The sequence below is a fragment of the Astatotilapia calliptera genome, chromosome 19 (assembly GCF_900246225.1).
Source record: "Astatotilapia calliptera chromosome 19, fAstCal1.2, whole genome shotgun sequence".
Lineage (NCBI taxonomy): Eukaryota > Metazoa > Chordata > Actinopteri > Cichliformes > Cichlidae > Astatotilapia > Astatotilapia calliptera.
The window spans coordinates 25,919,549-25,940,239 of NC_039320.1; the positions used below are offsets into that span (position 1 = coordinate 25,919,549).

Genomic DNA, 20,691 nt, shown 5'->3' on the forward strand with positions numbered 1-20,691 from the left:
GTGTGTAATTCTGCTGAAAAGCCAAATCAAGTTTGTGTAATTTGTGGACGCCTGGGTTACCTGATACAGCAGCTGTGATATGTGCGACAGACGCGACGCTGCTTTTGTCCCGTTATTTATTCATTACCAGTGGAAACCAACCGACTGCCACGGCGTGCAGCCTTTTCACCTGGAGTTTTTTCTGCTAGGCTACCCACCGAATTCCGAAGGGGGGCTAAGGTTGACCAGATAGGCAAAATTAACTTAAATTAGAGCCTCTAAAAACCTAGTTAGCTCGAAACAGCTGTACAAGCATACAGAGGTACATAGGAAGCATCTGTTTCCGAAACTGAGCACTGAGGTGTCTTACCTTTTTTTTTTTTTGGGGGGGGGGGGGGGGGGGGTATAGGAATTCACAGTCTTAAAATAAAAAATATATTAAAAAAAACAGTATGAATAAAATGTGTTATTTTTTTTATACAAGACCTAAAAGAAAAAGTGGGTGAATCAGCTGTAAGTTTTGTTTTTCTTCGTAGCACAGCAGAGCCCCCCCCCCCCCTCTACTCCCTCCCCCCCGCGTTTGATTCACATTTGACCCCGCTCGCCGGGTCCTGCTGCCTGCCGGTGGAGGTGTTTGGTTTAGCCACAGGGCGCGCGCCGGAGGAGGAGTGGATAGTGCGGCTGCCGTTGTGTGACAGTTAAACGCGGCGCTCAGACACACAGAGCCACACTACCACCACCAACACCACTACAACCTGGAGACACCACCTCTACAGTGCGCGGTGCTCAGCCCGGGGATGTGACATGACTTGTCCGAGTAAGGTACACGGCACGTTCATCAACCGTATTTATCTTCCAATTACACATCCAACACACGTGATTTTAAGAGTTTGATTTAATAGGTTTAAAATTTTTATACTAGTTTACTTATCTTTTAGCTTGAATAACGTCAGCGTGCGGGCAGTTTAGCTCTTACTATTAAAGCATGCGCAGTGCACGTGCAACACCACCTTTTTCACTGGTCATATAAATCATATCAATTACGATATTTATGTGATTAATTCTGTATGCCTGCCATAGGGTAAAAACTAGTGAGGCCTATTATCAGGTTTAGTTTCCGAGGAAGGAAAAAATACGACTTTATAGCAGTCTTTTTAAGGACATTAAGTTGTTTTAAAGCTTTTCTGCTCATTATCCCACACTTGTTTACATAAACAGACTTTAATATCATTTGTTTTTTAATAATAAAATTAACTTGACATTTAGAGAGTTAATGCCATACTTGTTGAAGCACACTGATTCTTCAGGTTGCCTCAGTGTTGTCAGAACTTTGTAATTTGCTTTCAGTGCTATTAGTGTATGTGTGTTTGTGTGTGGCGTTTTATGACACAAACAGGTGTAATTTTGTCAGTGTCGAGACTTTCAATGCAAATAGTACCAAGTCTTTAATGGTTGTGTAGAGGTTCTTTGCCTTTCTCACCTGAAGTGACTTTCAACACACCTTAATTACTGTTTTACTTGCATACATGTAGTACATGTGAACCAACAAACAGGCAGGTGTGAGGTGAGCAGGCTTGAAGAATGCAAACAGGAATCTCAATTTAAAAAACAAAAAAGAACCCGAAAAAGGGAAAAGAAAAATTTTAGTCTCTCAACTTCAGCCCCGTTCAAGTGTGATTGAGTGTTTGCCTACAACAGGTCTATTATTTATTTGAATCAGATCCCTTTCTGTCAAACAGCTGCCACAAGCTGTGATTTTTTTTTTTTTCATAACAGAGCTGATAAGAAGCAGCGATAACAGCAGCATGGCTTTCATGGCTCACACTGCATGACAAAAGTATGTATGATGTCAAGTCCCGGGAGGCCTATAGGAAATATGCAGAAATGTGATTCGTCAAATGACGGCAGTTATCACTGTTAAAAAGTTAGAAACCAGTCTGTCATGAGACTGTTTGGTAATAATATGATCTCCTAACATCACTGCTACTTCTAACGTATGCCCTGTTCAGCGCATTTAACACAAAACAATAATTTTTTTGTAGCTGTTGCACTATTTAAAAATATTTTACATCATTTACCAGACAACTTGAACAACAACCAACAACCTGAAATTGGCTGAATCTATACCCATGCCTTGTCTTCCTTATTATTCAATATTCAGCTCGTATTGAAGCCCAAGAACTGTAATTTTGATTTTATTCCTGAATTAAGTAAATTAAACTGACAGGTGTTTGATTTGGCATCGACCTTGATTGGATTTTCATTTATTTAGTCATTTTGTTTTGTCACAAAAAAGGGAGCAGATGCTGTGTGATGTGATGCCACCTTAGAGGCACCATTGCTGCACATCAATAGGCCTGTGATGATCAATAGGGATTGCGTGATGTTTTTGCATTGATTATAGAAACGTGAGCCGATGAATGGAACCGGATTCCTCTCCGGGGGGGGGGGGGGGGGTGTTGTGCTGTTCCTGTTCGGAAGAGGAAACTGGAGAGCTGCAAAACGACACAACACACCCTTTTTTGCATGAATCTGTCGCTAGATCACTCCTCCTCGCTTCCTCACTCACTCAAACTTTACTTTTTTATTGAAGAGTCTGAAGGCTCTTATCAGCCGCCTTGTGAGGTTTTTTTTTTTTTTTTGTGAAATGGGCAAGCTGCTGTTTCTTCTCAGTTCAATTCGACCAAGTGCCAAGATACCATGGTAAGCTCTGTTCTTATAATGTGGGGATACAGTAACATGGAGACCCTCACTGACTGTGAAATGCTATCTGCATTCTCTGCATTCTTACTGAGCTTGATCAACAGCGAAGCACAGGCGCTTATAAAGCTGGGGTTAGAAGAGACAGAGCTGGATTTTCTGCTGCTTTAGAAGATGATGGGCTTCGAGAATATGAGTTATGGCTTGAGATCATCTCTCACAGGTGGTGAAAGGTTCACAATGGTCCCTCACATGTAACACCCGCGAATGGAGCTAATGACACCGCTCAATAAATACATTTACTGTCCTCAGCGCGGTTTGAAAGCTATTGCTTTTTGAAAGCGAAGTGCTGCGGATGCACTCGACTGCCCGCTGGAACTTCTATAGTGTTGCTCTCGGCTGGCGTCAGATCTGACTTTATCATGTGTTGTGTAACAGTGCAGGTATCATTTTGATCTTAAAAAAACTTGAAGTGTGTGACAGCAGGCTTAGTACTGCCGTGCAGTCATATCTCTGAGGTGTGTGTGTTGCTTGGTTAAGTTCAGTGTTCATGTGTGGTTGCTTTATGACACCACTTCAAATTAACCCCAGCACGGTTGGATATAACACAGAAAACTAAAGAGATACAGCAGGTAAAATGTCACATTTAAAGAGACCTTGCTTTATATTGTTAAAAAAACCACTCAATTCAGAACAGCAAGTATTGAAACTCTGATTTATTTTTGCTTTATGAACACTAGGAGCTTCCCCTGATACTTAAAACCCCTTACTTCTCTTTATCATCTTATTTATTTAACTTTCTATCACCCATCTCTGTCATATCATGAGATGGAAACTTTGTGTGTTGACCGCTAGATCGCTGTTGTTCATGCGATAGCTTGTTTTGTCTATGTCCGTGTGAGCCATGCGTGTTGTGCATAGCGGAGAGTGTGAGCGAGCGTTTGGATCCCTCCTCCCCCAGTGCACCGCCGGCCCCCTCTGTCGCTTTAAGTCCTGCCCCTCAGAGCCAGCCAACAGCAGCTGTTCCATATTCATCAAGCCCTTGAGTCTTAAAGAGCCCTATCCCGACCATGGAAAGAGTCATTCCTCTTGCTCGCACTCTCATGCTCTCTCCATCTTAGCGCTCATCCCGCTGCTGCCTGCGCTTCTCTGTCTCTCTCACTCTCTCTCTAGCTTTCTCTCACCCCCCCACCCCACCCCCTTTTTACCTCTCCTGTCGATCTGTCCCTCCCCCCTTCACTCTCTCTCTTTCCCTCTCTGCCTCTCACACATACACTCAGACACACTCTTTCTCTCTCTCCCACTCATATATACATAAACACACGCGCATACACAACACACATGCTCAGGCACACACACGCCCACTCAATCCATCAGAGTCCAGCATACCTGTGCAGGCTGGGGGGAAGCGGTGCTGGAGGGGGTTTTCGGCAGCGTTGTCTCTGAGGGTGCTTTGCTATCATTTGGGAAAGAAGCGGGTCTCAATTGTTTTCTCTTTCCTCTTCCTCTCATTCCTGGAATGCTAAAACTGGACTGATGGACATTTCAGAACTTTGTCTTCCAGACCCTCTCAGCTATCATAACCAGTAGGTGCACTTGTTTCTCTGTTTTCCCCCTTTTATTTCTTTTTTAACCTCTGCCGTTGATCCCTTTGCTTTTTCCTGTATTTTCCTTTCATTTTTCTTCTATTTAAAAAAATATAATCTGCTCTTTACCTACTCTTCTTTTACTTTTCTACTAGTCGAGGCGCTGAACTTTTAACTTTCTAATTCCTGGCTGTTCTTTTTGTATAGCCTCTTAACGCCAACTCAAACTCCTTACCTGCACTTTTTTTCCCGTTCGTTGTTTTGAGGGATTTTAAATATCGTTGGACTTGACAGGATTGAGCAGCAGAGCAGGTGCAACTGTGTAAATGCGTGTATGGGTGTGTGGCACATCATGATGTATGTTTTATAAATATCTTTCAGAGCATGGCTGATTGATTTAACTTGGCCCTTTGAAGCAGTGTGTGTGTGTGTGTGTGTGTGTGCGTGTGTGTGTTTTCCTTTTTTCTTTCCTTTTTTTTTACTCTATAGAATTTGGGGGGTGCCTGTCCAGTTTGGTTAGGAGCTTGTTTGCTGATGGCTTTGTCCCTAGATCCGGCCACCCAGGCAGACTGAGAATGATATTATAAAGAGGAGAGATTAACGTGAATCCGTAGAACTGGAGAGGATAAATTACACGCTGTAATATATATTTGTAGCCAGGCAAGACGAATGAAAGGACCCTGTAACCTCAGTCAGGCGGCAGGTCTGTCCCAGTCAGCGGCGTGCCGGGCAAGCTGCTGTCTCGACAGCTCCTGGCTGCTGGGACAGTCTGGGCTTACAGTGCCTTCACCAAACTTTTTAAATCAACCAGTATCTTACATTTAAAACAAAACAAATTACCTTTAGTTAAGGTATTTTTTGTATCACCAGTTTTCTTTGTAATTATTATTCTTCTTTTTTAGAAGCAGTTTTATCATTATGGTACAAATATATCTAACAACAACCAATAACAGATATAGTATGAAAACCAGCCTCTAAGACATTTGGCTGTTCTAAAGTTTTTTGTTATGAATTTAAGCAGGTTATAAATCATATATTTTGTAAATGATAATAATTATAAGGGTTATTATGTAGAAGTTTAAAGAAATTTCAGGAGCTTTTCCCAAATTAGACAGTGTTTTATAATAATTTAATATTTTTGGTAAATAATTTTTTCTTGTTAGTGTTGTTCTCATATTATTCAGTTTTACCATAAATAAGATATTTAGTTTTTTTTTTAATTAATTAGATTTAAAAAAATGTGAAAATCATTAACAGAAAACAGTTAGAGCTCAATTCTCTTAGTGTTTCTTACTTTTTTGACTTTTTTAGTTTGAGCTTTAATCACTGCAAATTCAAAGTTCTTCTAGGATACTTATGAATAATAAGGAATAAATGGAATCATCTCTGTTTTTTTCCCTTAAGATGTATTTTGTGTAGTTTCATTCTTTGATACATCTTAAAATTAAATTAAACAAACCCTAAAAAAGTGAACATTTCTATTGCATGTCAGGTACGATGGGCTCAAGTCATAATGTCTTTTTTGTATTCTTTTGTCTGTATTTCCTAATTAGGAAAAGAAAACCACTGCAATTTTTATTTCTTTTAGAAGAGCTTTACATATTTACACCAGTATGTAATCACATATTTAAGTTTTCATTTTTTAATGGACTCATTAATGGTTTCCTGTAAAATCCAGTTTTCAGCAGAAATTGAACTATATGAACTGCACAAGTTGAAACATTAAACATTTAAATTTTAGGACAGTTTCAATTATGTCGAAAAGTAATTGCTTAGTAAGTCTTTTAGTTTAAATCAGTTTGATCTTTCAGGTGTCAGAATTCAGATTTTTTTCATTGTATTTCTTAAAGAAATTACACATAATCTAGTATTTGTTTTTCCATTTTTCAGGTGTGAAAGACGAAGTTTATGTAGCTGTGCTGGGATATTTTTTAGTAATACTTAAAGAGTGAAGTATATTTATGTTTGTTTATTATCAGAGATGTAGTTATGTTGTGCTGATTTAAAATCTGTCTAAAATAATAGGAAACATTAAATATAATTTAGTGATTATGCTGAATATAAATAATTATATTTGTACTTGACGGTGAGCAGAAAATCTACTCTTTCAAAGCTCAGTTGTGAACAGGTGTTTAACATATTAGTAACTGTTTACATTTCTTTTGAAATGGCAATCAGTAAACCTAAAATATCTTAATGAAGGAATGCTCAGCAGTAATGTGAATGTATATCAATCCCCCAAAACAGTTAATTTGTGGGCTCTTTTCAGCACATGCTTGTGTGCTGCTGGTAATTTTGGCTCAGCAGTAGCTCTCTGCTAATTATGCACTGGTATTTGCAGCCTCTTACTGAGCGCTGGATGCGGCCGCGATGCTTAAGTGAGAGGATTAGTAGAACGTATGTGCTCTATGTTATTAGCACAACAGTGTAGTGCCGTATCACTGTAGTACCTATACTGAACCGAAGGCATCAATACTGCCTGGGAATTAGCTGGAAGGAGAGTTTTTATCTTTTAAACAGAGAGATGCTTCTCTTGTTTCTTTAATGTTGGAAATCAATTGAAAAGAAACGTCGACGTTATTGCAACTTGTTCTAATAATGTTTTATGTTCCCATTACATTCGCCCCGTTTTACAGTTTTGCTTCAGTTGTTTAAATCCAAGTGTTTTTTATCGTGTAGTGGAATTAGATTCTCTGCACTCACTTGTGTTGCACTGGCTGTTGCACTCTCTTTAGAAACCAGCTCTGGTTGAGGATTGCAAGTGTAAGTTTTTCAGTGCTTGTTAGAAAACACAACATTTGAGTGGCAGCGAATTGAGATGTGACTTCTCTCTGCTTCTAAATGTTCCATCAACACCCAGGCTTCCCTTAAGCCCTGGCAGAGGCACTGCAATAAACTAACTAGGCTATCCAATTTCCCTTCATGAAATAAGAGCTTTTTAATGTATTTTCAGAGAAGCAGAAAGAAGTTAACACACAGTGATGAATTAGATTTCAATTTATTTGACTTCATTCCCAGCTTGCTGCATTAAAGCCTGCAAACACCCATCTCTAGCAGTCCGTCCACTTGATTCTTATTAGGTTTCAGAAAACAAGGCGAGGGAATTGCATTAGTGTATCTTAAGTTAAAAGCTCCTTGCTCTTTGACCAAGTGTTTCATTGTTATAGGGTTAATCAGATTTTTGCTGTCTTCATGGAGATGCTATCACAGGCTAGAGGCAGTGGTGGGTAACCAAAGCAGCCGTGCACAGACGCTATCCAGATGGGATCAGCTTACGGTAATTTGGTTTCAGAATACATTACCAGAAGAAGCTCCTGGCCGAGAATTGCCACCCCGCTATGAGCCAGGAGCCGGTGGCCTCTGTAGCTGCAGCATGGAGCCCAGGCAACCCACCTGTCCTGCTCTTACTTTCCTCATCTCCCAGAGCAAATGTTAGGAGGTTTTTTGGGATGTGTGCCTTTTAAAGAGAAACCTAATGTGCTTAAGCTCAGATTTTTGCCAAATTCTAAATACTTCTTCCTTGTACCAACAGGGCTTTGTTGTCCAATTCATTAGAGAGATTCCTGAGTCCACTGGCCACGCTGGAGCCCTCTCATTTCTGGTATCTAGTATCATTACTTTCACTGTAAATATGTCACTCAGCTCAAGCTGAGCGGGGGGAGCATGTTGTCTCTCTCCAGGCCAAATGGTGATGCAGAGTGTGTTGGCAATGTCTAGATAGTCTCAATTCTGTAGCTTCAGAGGTATTTGGGTTCATAGTTGTTAGTGCTGAGGCTGGCTTTTAAGGAGCTGCCAAATCAAGCACCTTCTTGTGTTGCTTTATTTCCCAGGTCATTAACTGATAAAATAAAAGGACAAGAGAAGGTTTCAGGATCCAGGCTGGTTCTTTTTTCTGTATTTCTTTACTCTAAAACTTACTAAAGACCAGATTCTGAATGTTTCTTTTTAGTATTGGTCAGTTTTGGAAGATCATGCTTTCATAATAACATGCTCTCTCTTGAGAGCCTATTTGATGTTTGGCCTTTAGATCTCTTCATGATTACTTATAATACCTCTTTGGCTATTTTATAACATCCACCTGCACAGATATCACCAAATGTCACTGCATGCGTCCCTCCTGATTTCTCATCCATGGTAACCTTGGACACCTCCACCGCAGTGTGAGAATCTGTTTAAAAATAACCAGGCCCATTAGTCTAGAAGGATAATGCTAGCCTATGTGGGCTCTCATGCCCTTGTGGCAGCAGAGTGCTATCACTGACACAGTGCGTCAGCACTTCTTCCTGTTGCTCCAACACTGAAGGGCTCCTCTTCATTTACACACATCCATGCATGCATGCATCCTCACACACACACATACATACAGTCACATACACACACCTACAATAGAAAGCGGAAATTGGGAAATACACCACGGTCAAGAAAAGAGCCGTTAGCATGAGCTGTTGAGTGTTGCATTACAAGAAAACACCACACGGTGAAGATTAAAAGCAAAATCAGCCGTGATTACAAAGTTTAACATTTTTTGTGCAAACATTTTGCTTTCTATTTGATTGCAGTCACATTGTGCGACTCCAGGTTCAGTAATTCACACTTAGTTTAAAAAATGACATGACGTAAGGTGGGTAACGATATGGGTGTTTATCATTGAAGGCTATTAGTATTGAGCGGTCAGTTGTTTGAAGGTTATGTTTCGGAGCAGTAATTGAAATGCAAAATAACATTAAGATCGATGCTTAGCTTTGTTTATTTATGAAATCAATATTGGAAGCGTCCATCACTGAAGCAGCTCTGATTCCTACTGACAGCTTCACCAGGTCTTCTATGCATGGTCTGCGTGAGCCTTCCACCCATTACAGCTTTTAGAGGAATAACGTTTTTTTTGTCATCGCTTTTTGGAGAGCTGTTCGAATGTTTCAGGTTCATGTGCTGAAACACGCAGAGCACAGCCTTAAAGAAAGCTGTAGGGCTCAGCTTCATGAACTGCTGAAATTGTTAAACTGAAAACATGCTGCGTGTACAGAGGCTGTCTTACGGGTGTGTCTACGAGAGGGAGAGAGAGAGAGAGCACTACTATTGCTTATCCCAGATTTGCCCTGGGCAATTAGATGTAACCAATAATCACCCAGTAACAGAACAGTGTGCAAAACGCCGGTCAGTGTCTCTGTGCTTACATATTTGGACCCTGCTATTAGAAAAATAAAAGCAACTTTTGTTTGAGATTTTAATTCATGTAAAAAATAAATAAATTAAAAAGCAGCGCAAAAATATTTGAATGTCTTTGTCAAATAAGAGTTAGTGAAAGTCTTAAATGTAAGAACATTTTACACATTTAGTCTTTGGTGTTGTTTAGACTTCAGTTTTTTAAATGTGGAGTCATTATAAATGATAAATACAGTATACTGTATAAATCAGAACAAGCTTCTAATTTTTGTGCTCGGTTTCCAAATAACCAAATTCTTGTCTGCTCTCCAAACTTTTCAGTGACACAAATATGGAAGCAAAGGGAAAATTAAATTATAACTCAATCTGAAAATCAGGCTGTTCACCCTTACTGTCATCAAGGGAAGTTTTTATTAGAGGTTAACATTTTTTTACAACTTTTCTTGTCATATAATAATTAAATCTGATAACTGACAGATTTGTTAGTGTAAAAGTGTGTGTGTGTATTCCTCTGCATCTGCCTTCAGTTTATACGACCGTGTGCTTATATGAGTATTTGCCTGTTGGTCACAAAACATGTGCACATTAAAACGTCACCTTAAGAGACCGCCCTTGCATCCTTAAGTACAATCAAACGTTCACACACTGAGTGGCTGCTTGTCGAAATGTTGAGAGGCCCCCTCTCCCACTACATCCTGTGACGCGAGACGTTGGTAAAAACCGCGTCGCACGTTTAGATGTCAACCCCCCCACCTCCCCACCCCTGAAGGAGATGCATTAATTCAGGAAATATCCCCAAAGTTTAATTATTCCTGAATGGTGTGGTGGTGGACACAACCATATAAATCAGTTAGGCCCACCCGCCTTTTTATTACCAGCACTATTTATGGAGAATGTGTGGCAGCTGGTAGAGATGAGCCTGTAAAAAGCTAGAGGCTATTGCTGTGACTGTGTCGACTGCTGTGGCGTGTGACAGTCATAACAATGGTGTTTCTGAGTAACAGCAATTCGTTTTGGAGTCGTCTGAATTGTGTGCCTCGAACAACGCTTTAAACGCGAGGAATCAAGTTACATCTTTAACTCACAGATGTCGTATCGCGCGCCGCGCTGTGATTGCTCACTGACCGTGAGCCTCTGCAAACGCCGTCACGTCTGAAACACCTGATAAACCTCCGATTTTTGACCTGTTAATTTTGCTCTAGCATTTGTGTATGTACGCGTGTGTGTGTGTGTGTCTGTTTATATTTGTGTCCTCTTCTGATAAAGGGGATAATTTGTGGTGGAGGCAGGATTGGCTCTTTGTTTTAGGCAGGTAGAGTTTCCTCCTAAACAAGGACGGCCTATCAGAAGAAGATTAATGAAGTAATTTCATGCATGGCTCTATGCCTCCGTCCCCCTCTACGCACAGTGACTGTGTCTAAACCTGTGATTTACATTGCACTGTGTTAAATAGCCTTAACCCTTTATAAAAATATTTCTTTCTGTTTGTGACACACACAGGCACACACACACTTAGACACACAAACAATAAAAAAAATCATCCAGCACAGCTTGCAACTTTCTGTGAAAATTAGCCTTGTTTTCTCTCTTGGTTTGCTCCACAAATATCTCTGAATGCTCTCTGAACTGCAATGCATGACTTTTAGTTATGCGCAAACTTTTTTCTTTTCTTCATTATTCAAATTTTATAATCCCACCTCCCTCCTCATGGAGCGTGCTGTGGTTGATATCTGTTGGCTTTTTACTGGATTTGTTGCAGTTAAGCAAAACTTTAGCAGTCGGCTTTTATCGTGCAAAACTGAATGTGCAGTTTTTTTAAGAAAAAGTGTTAAAGTTCAGATTGTATTGAATCACACTGTTCATGAGGATTTGCATGATATATCACTATAATGCATTCCTGAGAATAATACATTATCTTTACAATTTTAGAAAAAACGACTCGTTGTTAGTGCATTTATTTGCACCGTGCTCTTATTTGAGTTTTACAGCCAAATTTAATTAAGCAGTTTTAATAAATGTTCACATTTTTAAAACCATCACATGACAAAGAAACGGTTTAGTTAAACCGTCTGTAGTAAAGGGGAGAAACCTCCATGTCACAGTATCGCAGGAGAACGTACTCTGATATTGTTGCCTGTGTATCGGTAACATATCACACAACACAGGGTTGTGTCCGATGTCATCACCTAACCCCAAGTTTTCTAGGCCCCAAGGCTAATTTTTTTTTTTTTTTTTTGCCATGCACCATAATTACTTTTTGTAGTTATCAAGAGCCATTGTAAATTCATGTTGCTAAATTATACCATGACTGTGCCACATAATGGATGTAATGAAAAGTAATCTTTGGTAACGGCACGGCAGGCCGGAATTATCCCTGAACTTCCTTTTTTACATACAGCGTGATGAGCTGTCCAACTCTGCAGAGAGCCGTTCCCACTGGTTCTGCATAGAAGATTGTTAACTCCTTGCTTTCTGTCGTAAGAAGTTTAGACGGCGGTTACTTCCCCCACGACCCCCCCACCCACGCTTCCACTGACAGAAGCTCTGTCATTAGCCGGTTGCTTCCCTCAACATCCTGAACTCAGCCCCTTATAAGAACAAGATCTGCCCAGAGCGGCCCAGACAGTTTACGTCAGACAAACAGCAGCGCCTGTGTCACGAGAGGCCCTCTCTCTTCTGCCAGCAGCGTCTCTAGAACAGGAAGGAGCGGGAGGGGCGATCGATAGATGTGATCTGCTTCTTGGTCGACTCTATCTTGTGGTGCTGCTGGAGCGTGGGGCTCATGTTGTCGTAGTGGAGTGAGCTCATGGCTTTATAAAGACTACAGTAACATCGCTGTGAAGCAGCTAAATATAATCCTTTGCTAGAGCACCACGGAGCAGCAGCAGCGCAGTCCCTGAGAAGTGGTAACCCTGCCCTGGCCCCTGTAGCCTCCTGACTATCGATCTGGGACCCTCACTCCCCATCACAACAGTAAACACTCTCTTCTCTGTTTCTTCTAATGTAGCCCCTCACTCACTCTCTCTTTTCCTGTTTTTTTTTCCCTCCGCTTTCCTTTTGTTTGCCTCCATAGATCTGCAAATCATAAATCTCTGTCAGCGTCTTCTGAGTGTCTGGCACATCCGTTAATAAAGATGCCCCTCCCCTCTCCTCAGGTCCACCCCCTCCTCTCAGTCCTCTCCCTGTCTCCCTGCTAGAGCAGGACTAATGAATGAGAAACTCCAAAATCAGGGGCCTCTTCCTCATAGATTAGAATGGGTCCCTGTGGAGTGCCGGTCTTGCCTCCAACCAAACCACCGCCGTCAGCCACACGACACACCGCCAACCCCCAAATTTCCATCTTTCATATTCTGTCTGCAGTGCAAATACACACTCGCATATGAGCGCATAAACCAATCTAACAGACACACACACTTATGCTCATTGCCCCAAGAGTCTTTTGGCCCTTATTCCCCTGGTGGTCATTAACCTGGAGCCAGTTAGACAGAGAGAGGCACACTCCATATTTCAGCTAAGTGTATTTTGGAATCTCCATTCCCTTCCTTTCTCCCAGGGGCCAAACCAACCCCTCCTTGAGCCTCGGTCCTTTTTCATTTACATTTTCCCCCGTGTGAATGTGCGGCGAGCACCCTTGGTGGCTTTCAAGCCTCTGTGCGTATTTCTGTGACTTTTGTGGGGCCGTGTAGATTTTGACCATGATTTTCGCTTTTACAAAAAAATGAGTCCCTGGCTCTGTGTGTGTGTTGGAGCGGTAAAAGGTGGCAGTGGCCCCTGGAGGAGAGGTCAGCGTGGCAGCTGCCAGCGGGTTCTTGGCTGTGCTGAGGAGGCTGCGCTGGGCTGCAAGGGGGTCTGTCAGGAGCTAATTGAGTTCGTCCTACCACCGCTGACTCTGGGGCCAGTGGCTTATCAGGCCACATCGCCTGAGGCCCACGAGACAGATCTGCCCCTACTGGGGCATCTGATATCACCATCGCCCTGCCTTGAGATGTCAACCCCCACCGCCTACCCGTTCTTCCCCTTCGCTTGTGCAGTCTGATCAGGTAGCAGGAGTGTGACACTCTAAGATGAGGTGAGCAAATGTTATAAAAATTGTGTTTTTTGGCATCTGGCGGCCTTGAGAGTGAAAAGGACATGAGGAATGTACTCGCTGCTTGAGTTGAGTCTCTAGCGCAGGGTTGTACTCTGTGCTTGGGATTTATACATGAAACAGGGAGAGCGTGGCAGTCACACAGAGAAAAATGGAAGATGTCACTATCCTCCTGAAGAGAGCTGCTAGCTCTCAGCAGGCATACTTACAAATTGGCTCAATTAGATCCTGAATGTTCTCCGTTCTCATAACAGTGTCATCCAATGTTCAGAATTTCGCTCGCAGGCAAAGGGAAAGAGTGGAGATGTTAGGAAAGAGCGCTCCGTGGCTCTCCTCTCGGAAATCGCGGAACGGTGAGTGTGATACGAGCTGCCACATCATTAGGCCGGCTAATCCCAGTCACAGCAGCACTGGTGGAATGATATTAGGGATCTGAAATGCCGTTAGGAGGGCCAGGTGGAATCAGATTAAAACCAAACTGCGCAGTGTGCGTTTGCGGGCCCATAACCTACTACTCAGCATGAATTTTGATCGGTACAAAGGGAACAAAAGGAGGAGGAACAGAGGGAGAAAATGGGAGAGGGGGAGATACTGTGTCTTAGATGAGTGCTGCTCCTTTAGGCAGCCAGGCAGCAGATTTTGAAAAAAAAAGAGAGAGAGAAAAAAGCTCTTACCTTGAGGAAGGAAGAAAGAACTATAGATTTTACAGCATCAAGTCTCAGTTCAACACACCCTTTCCTGTCTGCTCTGTCTGTGGCACACAAGCTAATTAGCACCTGCCCCACATATTGAATTATTTATCGGGACTATTGCTGCTGTCAAACAATTTAATGTTCATAATTCATTTTCCCGTACAGTTGTATTTATAGATTTAAATTGGCCCTGTCCCACTAGAGATTACCAATATTTATAGAAATATTTTCGACTGTTTGATTAATACGCCAGGTTCTCATGGTTAGTATTCCCTCAGTATCATTAATCAATATATGCAGGCTTGTTAAAAACATAAGCATAGCAGTGATATAATGTGTCATAGCGGTGTGAGTTAAGGGGATTCTAGCCAGCACATTCATTATAAATGACCACATTGAGCTGGAGGGGAAACAGTTAAGACACTTATGCAATTATGCTAAGTGTCACCCTCGAGGTGGCCTTTGAACTTGGGTTAAGCTTACTCTGAATTTCTGAAATAAAAGCTAAATGGAGCCATCTTGTGCTCCTATGTTTTAATATATAGCCTTTAATAAGCCAAGTGCAGGTGCCCTGTCGCGCAGGTGCACATATCCATCCTGAAACGGAGAACATAAAGCAGATGAACACAGAGCGTGCATTAATTTATGGGTATGTAATCTGCATTCGTTATTAAGAGCGGCGAGATCTATTTTAGAAAGGCATGAACATGATTCACTTTTTTTTCTGCAAACCATTTAAGAGTAGAGGTAGGTAATTAAAAAAAAAAAAACGGTAATTCTTAACAACCACCCGTTATACAGTTATTGCATGAATTGGTTAAATTGAGAGTAAGTGAAAGAAAGAGGAAATGAAGCATGTATTGGATTGCTTTTTGCGAAACAGGATGGCGGCTGTGTGTCAGTTTTATATTTTGAGAGGTTTTATATCACAAGAAGGATTCCAGGAGAGCTCGGGCAAAGAGCTTATTCCACAAGGTCAACGGTTTTAACAGGGGACGTTTTTTTTTATTTTTATTATTTATTTTAGCAGTTAACCTTTTTGTGAATTTCCAGAAGTGCTAGGCACCTGGAGCTCCAATGAATATACATGACAGCAGGGAGGGGAAACCCGGGAATGAGATTTAATTTGACACGCTGACCCCCATCTCCACGGGCCCTGGAATCCAGGGTGAGAAAATAAGGTTGACCCACTGACCCCTGGGCTTGAACCCCTCCGTCACCCATCTTCACAATTAAATCAGCCTCAGAGAGCGAGAAGCAGTGTGGCCAACCAACGGCGGACACCACAGCATACGCTTCTCGCTTCCTGTTTCCTCTGAAGTGCTCTGAGAGCAGTCCAGTCCAAAAGATAGGAGCCCAAGTGGGAAACAGCATCTTCTCCCCGTGTTGATGGTAAACCTGACATGTCAAATATGTAAACATTACCGTTAGTTGGCAATATGCTAATGAAACTAATGTGCTAAAGCACAACTTGGGCTTTCTAGCTGCCACTCATGAGAAACCCTTGAAACTGAATTTGCATAAGCCACGCAAGGCTCAATTTTGTTAATGTAGGCAAGTGCAGGTAACCTTTCACCCCTTCAGTGGTACCCTCATGCATAGGGGTGTGTGCGTATGTTAGTGTGTGACCTCGCCTTGACCCTAAGAGGTTACTGTGTCTACACGGCATCCCCAGCAGATTGAGTTATTCATCTCCTCCACCACTTCACCTCTTCAATACACTCTATTTGCAGATGGAAAAACGAGTTGAGTGTGTCCAGGATAAGTTTTTTTCCCCCTCTTCGTTGTTCTCTTAGTGCAATTTCAAGTTAAAGGTTATAGAGCTGAACTGAAGTAGATTTATATGGGCAGGAGAGGCTTCAGAGAGGATTTTGTGGCCGCAGTCAAAAGACTGCACTTTAGTCTGCACACGTTACAGCATCAGATTGCATGTACTCCAAAATACAGTTATTAGGCAGACAGTGAAAAAGTCAATATCTTCCCATCATGTTTCCTTTTGGTTGACTGCTGACTCAAGGAGACAAGCCAAGGTCCACTGTGCTCTCTAGACTACGGAGATGCCCCCATCTTTGATGTGTGTGCACGCTCTGTGTGTGTGGGTGTGTTAAGTCTTCAGAGTGCCCTTTCTCTCCTCCTCTTATTCTCTTTCAACTACCTTTTTTTCACTGGGTTTGTGTGGCGTACGGACTTGTGCCGCCGTGTTTGGTGTGTATTTTTGCTCTGAAGCGCTTTCGCAGCTGCTGTAATGTGTGGCTAATGAAGCACTTCCCTTCCCCCTGGTTGACTGGTGTAAAGGGATTGTTAGGGCACAGTGGTGTAGACAGACAAGTTGGAAAGATTAAAAAAAACAGAGATGACTACATATTTAAATTTCAATTTTAAACGTAAGGCTGCAACCACACGAAACTTATCATCTGTCCTCTTTTCAGTTTCCTCTCCTTTGTGAAAAGAAAATCAAACACATGTTTTTCCACTGTAAAAGCTGTGAAAGTGAGTTGTTCTGCTCTGTAGTTGTAAATAAGCAGTATGTTAGCGCTCATCTTTTCACACTCCATTCACTCCAAATTTCTCGTTAAAGGAAAGAAGCATTTCTGTTACAGTTGTTCTGAATTGCCATATAATCTAATAATTTGCTGTCTCCTGCACTTCTGTCACTTGGCTGGTTGATGAGATTCATTACTGCTCTCCGAAGACCTCTGCTAATCATCTTCATCTTCTCCACCCTCCACACCCTCTTTCCTATCAACCCTACCCCCCACCCCCTTCCAGGCTGCTGAATAGAATGGCCGCTGATGACCGGCATCTACCCTCCAGCTGTGGGTCCTACATCAAGACGGAGCCATCCAGTCCTTCCTCGGTCATCGACACGGTCAGCCACCACAGCCCCAGCGGCAACTCGGACGCCAGCGGCGGCTATGTCAGCACCATGAACAGCCACTCGAACGGCCTGGACTCTCCTCCTATGTTCACCCCCAGCGGGCTTGGGGCTGGCACCTGCCGCAAGCGCTATGACGACTGCTCCAGCACCATCATGGAGGACTCGTCCATAAAGTGCGAATACATGTTGAACTCCCTCCCCAAGAGGCTGTGCCTGGTCTGTGGAGATATAGCCTCGGGGTATCACTATGGGGTAGCCTCTTGTGAGGCCTGCAAAGCCTTTTTTAAAAGGACAATACAAGGTATTTTTCTTCTTTCACCCCGCCCGACAAACACTCAATACAAGATATTTCATCCCATGTCGCTGCATCACAGAACACCAAAACACCCTCCATACAAGACACCTTTGGCCTCACAACAGCACTGAAACATACTCAGTCCAAACACTTTCCTATGTAAAAAAAAAAAAATCACTGGAGTGTGGAAGATGCCTCATACCACAGGGGACCAGTAGCCTCCTGAAACATATCAGGCTCTGTTTTTAATTTATTCACAACTCAACAAAACAAAACAGAAAAATAAAATTCTCTTTAATGATTAACAAATAATTATGCGTTTTGAAAAGAATCTTTACAATAAAACTGAAATAAAAGAAAAAGAGGGAGACTTGAACACAGAGGAGGCAACTGTTGAGATTATGACATCATCTGTCATGGTGGGTGGAGTTTGATGGAGGCAATATCATCACTCAGAGGGCAGATTTGGTGGAGGGTGGGGGCTGTTTGTCCAGATGCCTTGGGGGGGTGCAGAGTGCATGCTTTATTATTCTTGTTCTGACTTGTGTGTGTGGGGGGGGGACGGGACTAGTGTGAGACTGTTCTATCTGCAAGGCATGATGTATCACAGCTTCTCATTGGAGAGGCAATGAAAGGCCCCCCACTGTGAAACTGTGCGCTCCGCTCCAGATTAATCAGGGCGACGAAGATATTGTTGAGCAGAAAAAAAAAATTTGCACAACAGGCACAGCTGCCCAGAACTAAGCTGTGCTGGCTTAGTCGTGGAATAAATTCAGTGAAAAACAAACTAGATAAAACAGATCAAATGAACCTAAGGGTTTGGTTAAGGTGAAACAAAACAATCATTTTGTCCGCTGCTTTCAGGGAATTTTTTCATCAGCAAATAATTGCGGGCATTAAATGGAGAGCAGGCTGCCTGTCTTGATGCTAGGTGTTGATTTTGGACCTTACTGCCCTATCAGCTTTAGACAGTCTATGTACCTTTTGCAGGCAAACAAAAGCATTAGGCCAAATCCTCCTGTTTACCCATGCTGCCATCAGCAATCCTGTCTATTGACAAAAGATGAACATTTTCTCTCAAGTAACATAACTGGGCTTTTGTCCCTTCACTAAAAGTACACTGACGGCGACACAATGGGACAGAAAAGAGGCATCGGGAAAGAATGAGACGTCTTAAGTGGAGCAACGGCCCAAACAATTAAGAGCAAGGTACATGGAAAGAAAAAATTGAATGCTCCTCTTTTTTCCCCCCTCGCTTTGCATTGTCAATTTGAAATCCCTCTCTTTCTCTTCTTGGAGGGCTGCCTGTAATGGAGCTAATCTGCCGTCGTTTGTCCGAGCCACAGGAGTTTTGTCAATAACAATCAGCGTTTGGAAAGTGTAATTAAGGCCGAGGCTTTTCATTAGGAAGAAGGGAGGGGGCCGTCTCCAGGGACGGGCATGCCAATTAGAAACTCAGGCACGCGTCGCCGGGTAATTTCAGGGAAAGGAGGGGAAAAAAACCCAGGACTTCTTTAGATTGGAGAGGGAGCCTGCTGCTCTTTCAGAGGAGCGGAGGAGAGGCTTAATGGCATAATAATCAGACAGGGGTCCCAGGCAGAGGATGCAGGGCTCTTTTTTTTTTTTGGGAGGGGGGGGGGGCGGTAAAATCCTTCCGAAATGATGAAAGAAACACATGCAGGATTGCTAGAGGAAAATGGAAGCGGTAAAGAGCAGGATGTAGAGCCCTTGAAAAGAATGAGAGGGTGCCGTTGATGAGAACTGATTAATTAAAGGAATAACGAGGCAGTCAAGGGTGGAGTGTGAGACGGCCCTCTCTAATGAGAAGAAAACAAAGGAGCTGTCTTTCCCAGCCCTTTCTCACATTGTTCTATAACACTTAGGGCAAACATGTGAAGTTAATGTTAACCGTGTACACGACAATTTCTTTATCACCTTGTGCTCACCTTGCGTAACTGTGATTTAGCAACTTATTCTTGACAATGCTATTAAAACGCAGGCTTAAATTATTATTATATAAATAAAATATTATTTTCAGTGAGTGTGTGCACAAATGTGTGCGCCTGTCCTTTCAGACTGCTTCAGTTCTCTTATGGCCTGTGCTTTTTTAAGGCCACGTCCCTACCGTTTTCAACAAACACGGATGGCACATCCATCTTCTGCCACCTATTCATCCAGTTTAAAAGCCCCTTGAACTCATATGTGGAGATAGTTGCTTTAGTCAAGGCCAGACCCAAATTAAAGTCAACCTAGATCTCCATCCATCCCAGAAATACCCCTGTTCTCAATGCGCCCTAATCATACCTCCAGCCCTGCACCTCGCGCGCCCCACCAATCAAAAGCATAAATGTCTTATTGAACCGTGTTTTCTTCCCATTTTGAACCCAAGTGCAAAATTGCTTGAAAACCGACTGAACTCAGTGGCCCTCTTTTATATGAAGTAACAGACCTTGACAGTAAGCCTGTAAAAGTCAGTTTAGATTTTGATGAGAAATACCTGCCATTTTACTGTAATTTACTTACAAGACCTGACTTTCCCCCTCTGTGCCCTGGCATGGGTCCTGAAAAGCCATAAAATAGATTGAGACAGATACTTATCAAGAGAAGAAGGAGGCAAATCTTTTTCTTCTCCCTTCACTCTGTAATGTTATTGGTAACCATACCATAACCTCTCTAAAGACAGATAAACCCCCGAGCATGGCCCTCGGGTTAAAGGGGTTCCCGCCAGTGCGCTTCGTTTTAGAAAATGAAAGTTGCCATACAGTCGCTCTAGCAGCCAGTGTATCTGTGCAGCGTTTCTGAACGGCAGATCTGTTGTATGACATTTATTACAAGCACACCATTAAATCTGTTGTCACCGTCTGTGTTTAACTCCTGTTCAGTATAGTTCAATTTGTTATTAGATAAAAGACAAAAGAGACTGTTAGAGCCGTTCAGCCATCTGTTCTCTTTTATACCCTCTGAGCCCTGATATTAGTTCAGTTTAGTTAATTTCAGTATAACTCAATACAGTTAAGTCCGCTGAATTACAGTCCAGTAAAATACTTTATTAATTTTTTTAAGAAGACAACTCAAGCAAAGACGATAATAATTCAGTTATGGCGTCTATGCAAGTAAATTAAATATTTAAATCTTTTAACTTTAGTTGACTTCATTTCACTTTGACTATTTAAGGGTCAGTACCTAATTAGCCATTATTTTGGATATAATGTAGGTTAAGAGTATGACCAAATACAAGTGAAACTGAAGCTTTATGCTTTTCACGTCTGTGTTTACAAAACTGCTGATGGGAGCAAACCTTTTAACGCAAT

The 20,691-nt window shown here is 42.2% G+C and overlaps 1 protein-coding gene across 7 annotated transcripts in view; it reads left to right on the top strand.

The window, feature by feature from the left end:
* The first annotated feature begins 608 nt into the window (after nucleotides 1–608).
* esrrb (estrogen-related receptor beta) overlaps nucleotides 609–20,691 on the top strand; it is a 42,265-nt gene continuing 22,182 nt past the window's right edge. Inside the window, exons 1-3 of one of the 7 annotated variants that reach the window (XM_026152221.1) lie at nucleotides 609–801; nucleotides 7,798–7,866; nucleotides 16,977–17,386. In XM_026152221.1, the coding sequence (XP_026008006.1) occupies nucleotides 16,990–17,386 (397 nt within the window). In that variant the 5' untranslated portion in view covers nucleotides 609–801; nucleotides 7,798–7,866; nucleotides 16,977–16,989. Of the gene's footprint in view, nucleotides 802–3,923; nucleotides 4,266–7,797; nucleotides 7,867–16,976; nucleotides 17,387–20,691 lie in introns of those variants that run through there. The other 6 variants (XM_026152223.1, XM_026152218.1, XM_026152219.1 and 3 more) reach the window with 6 other exon arrangements.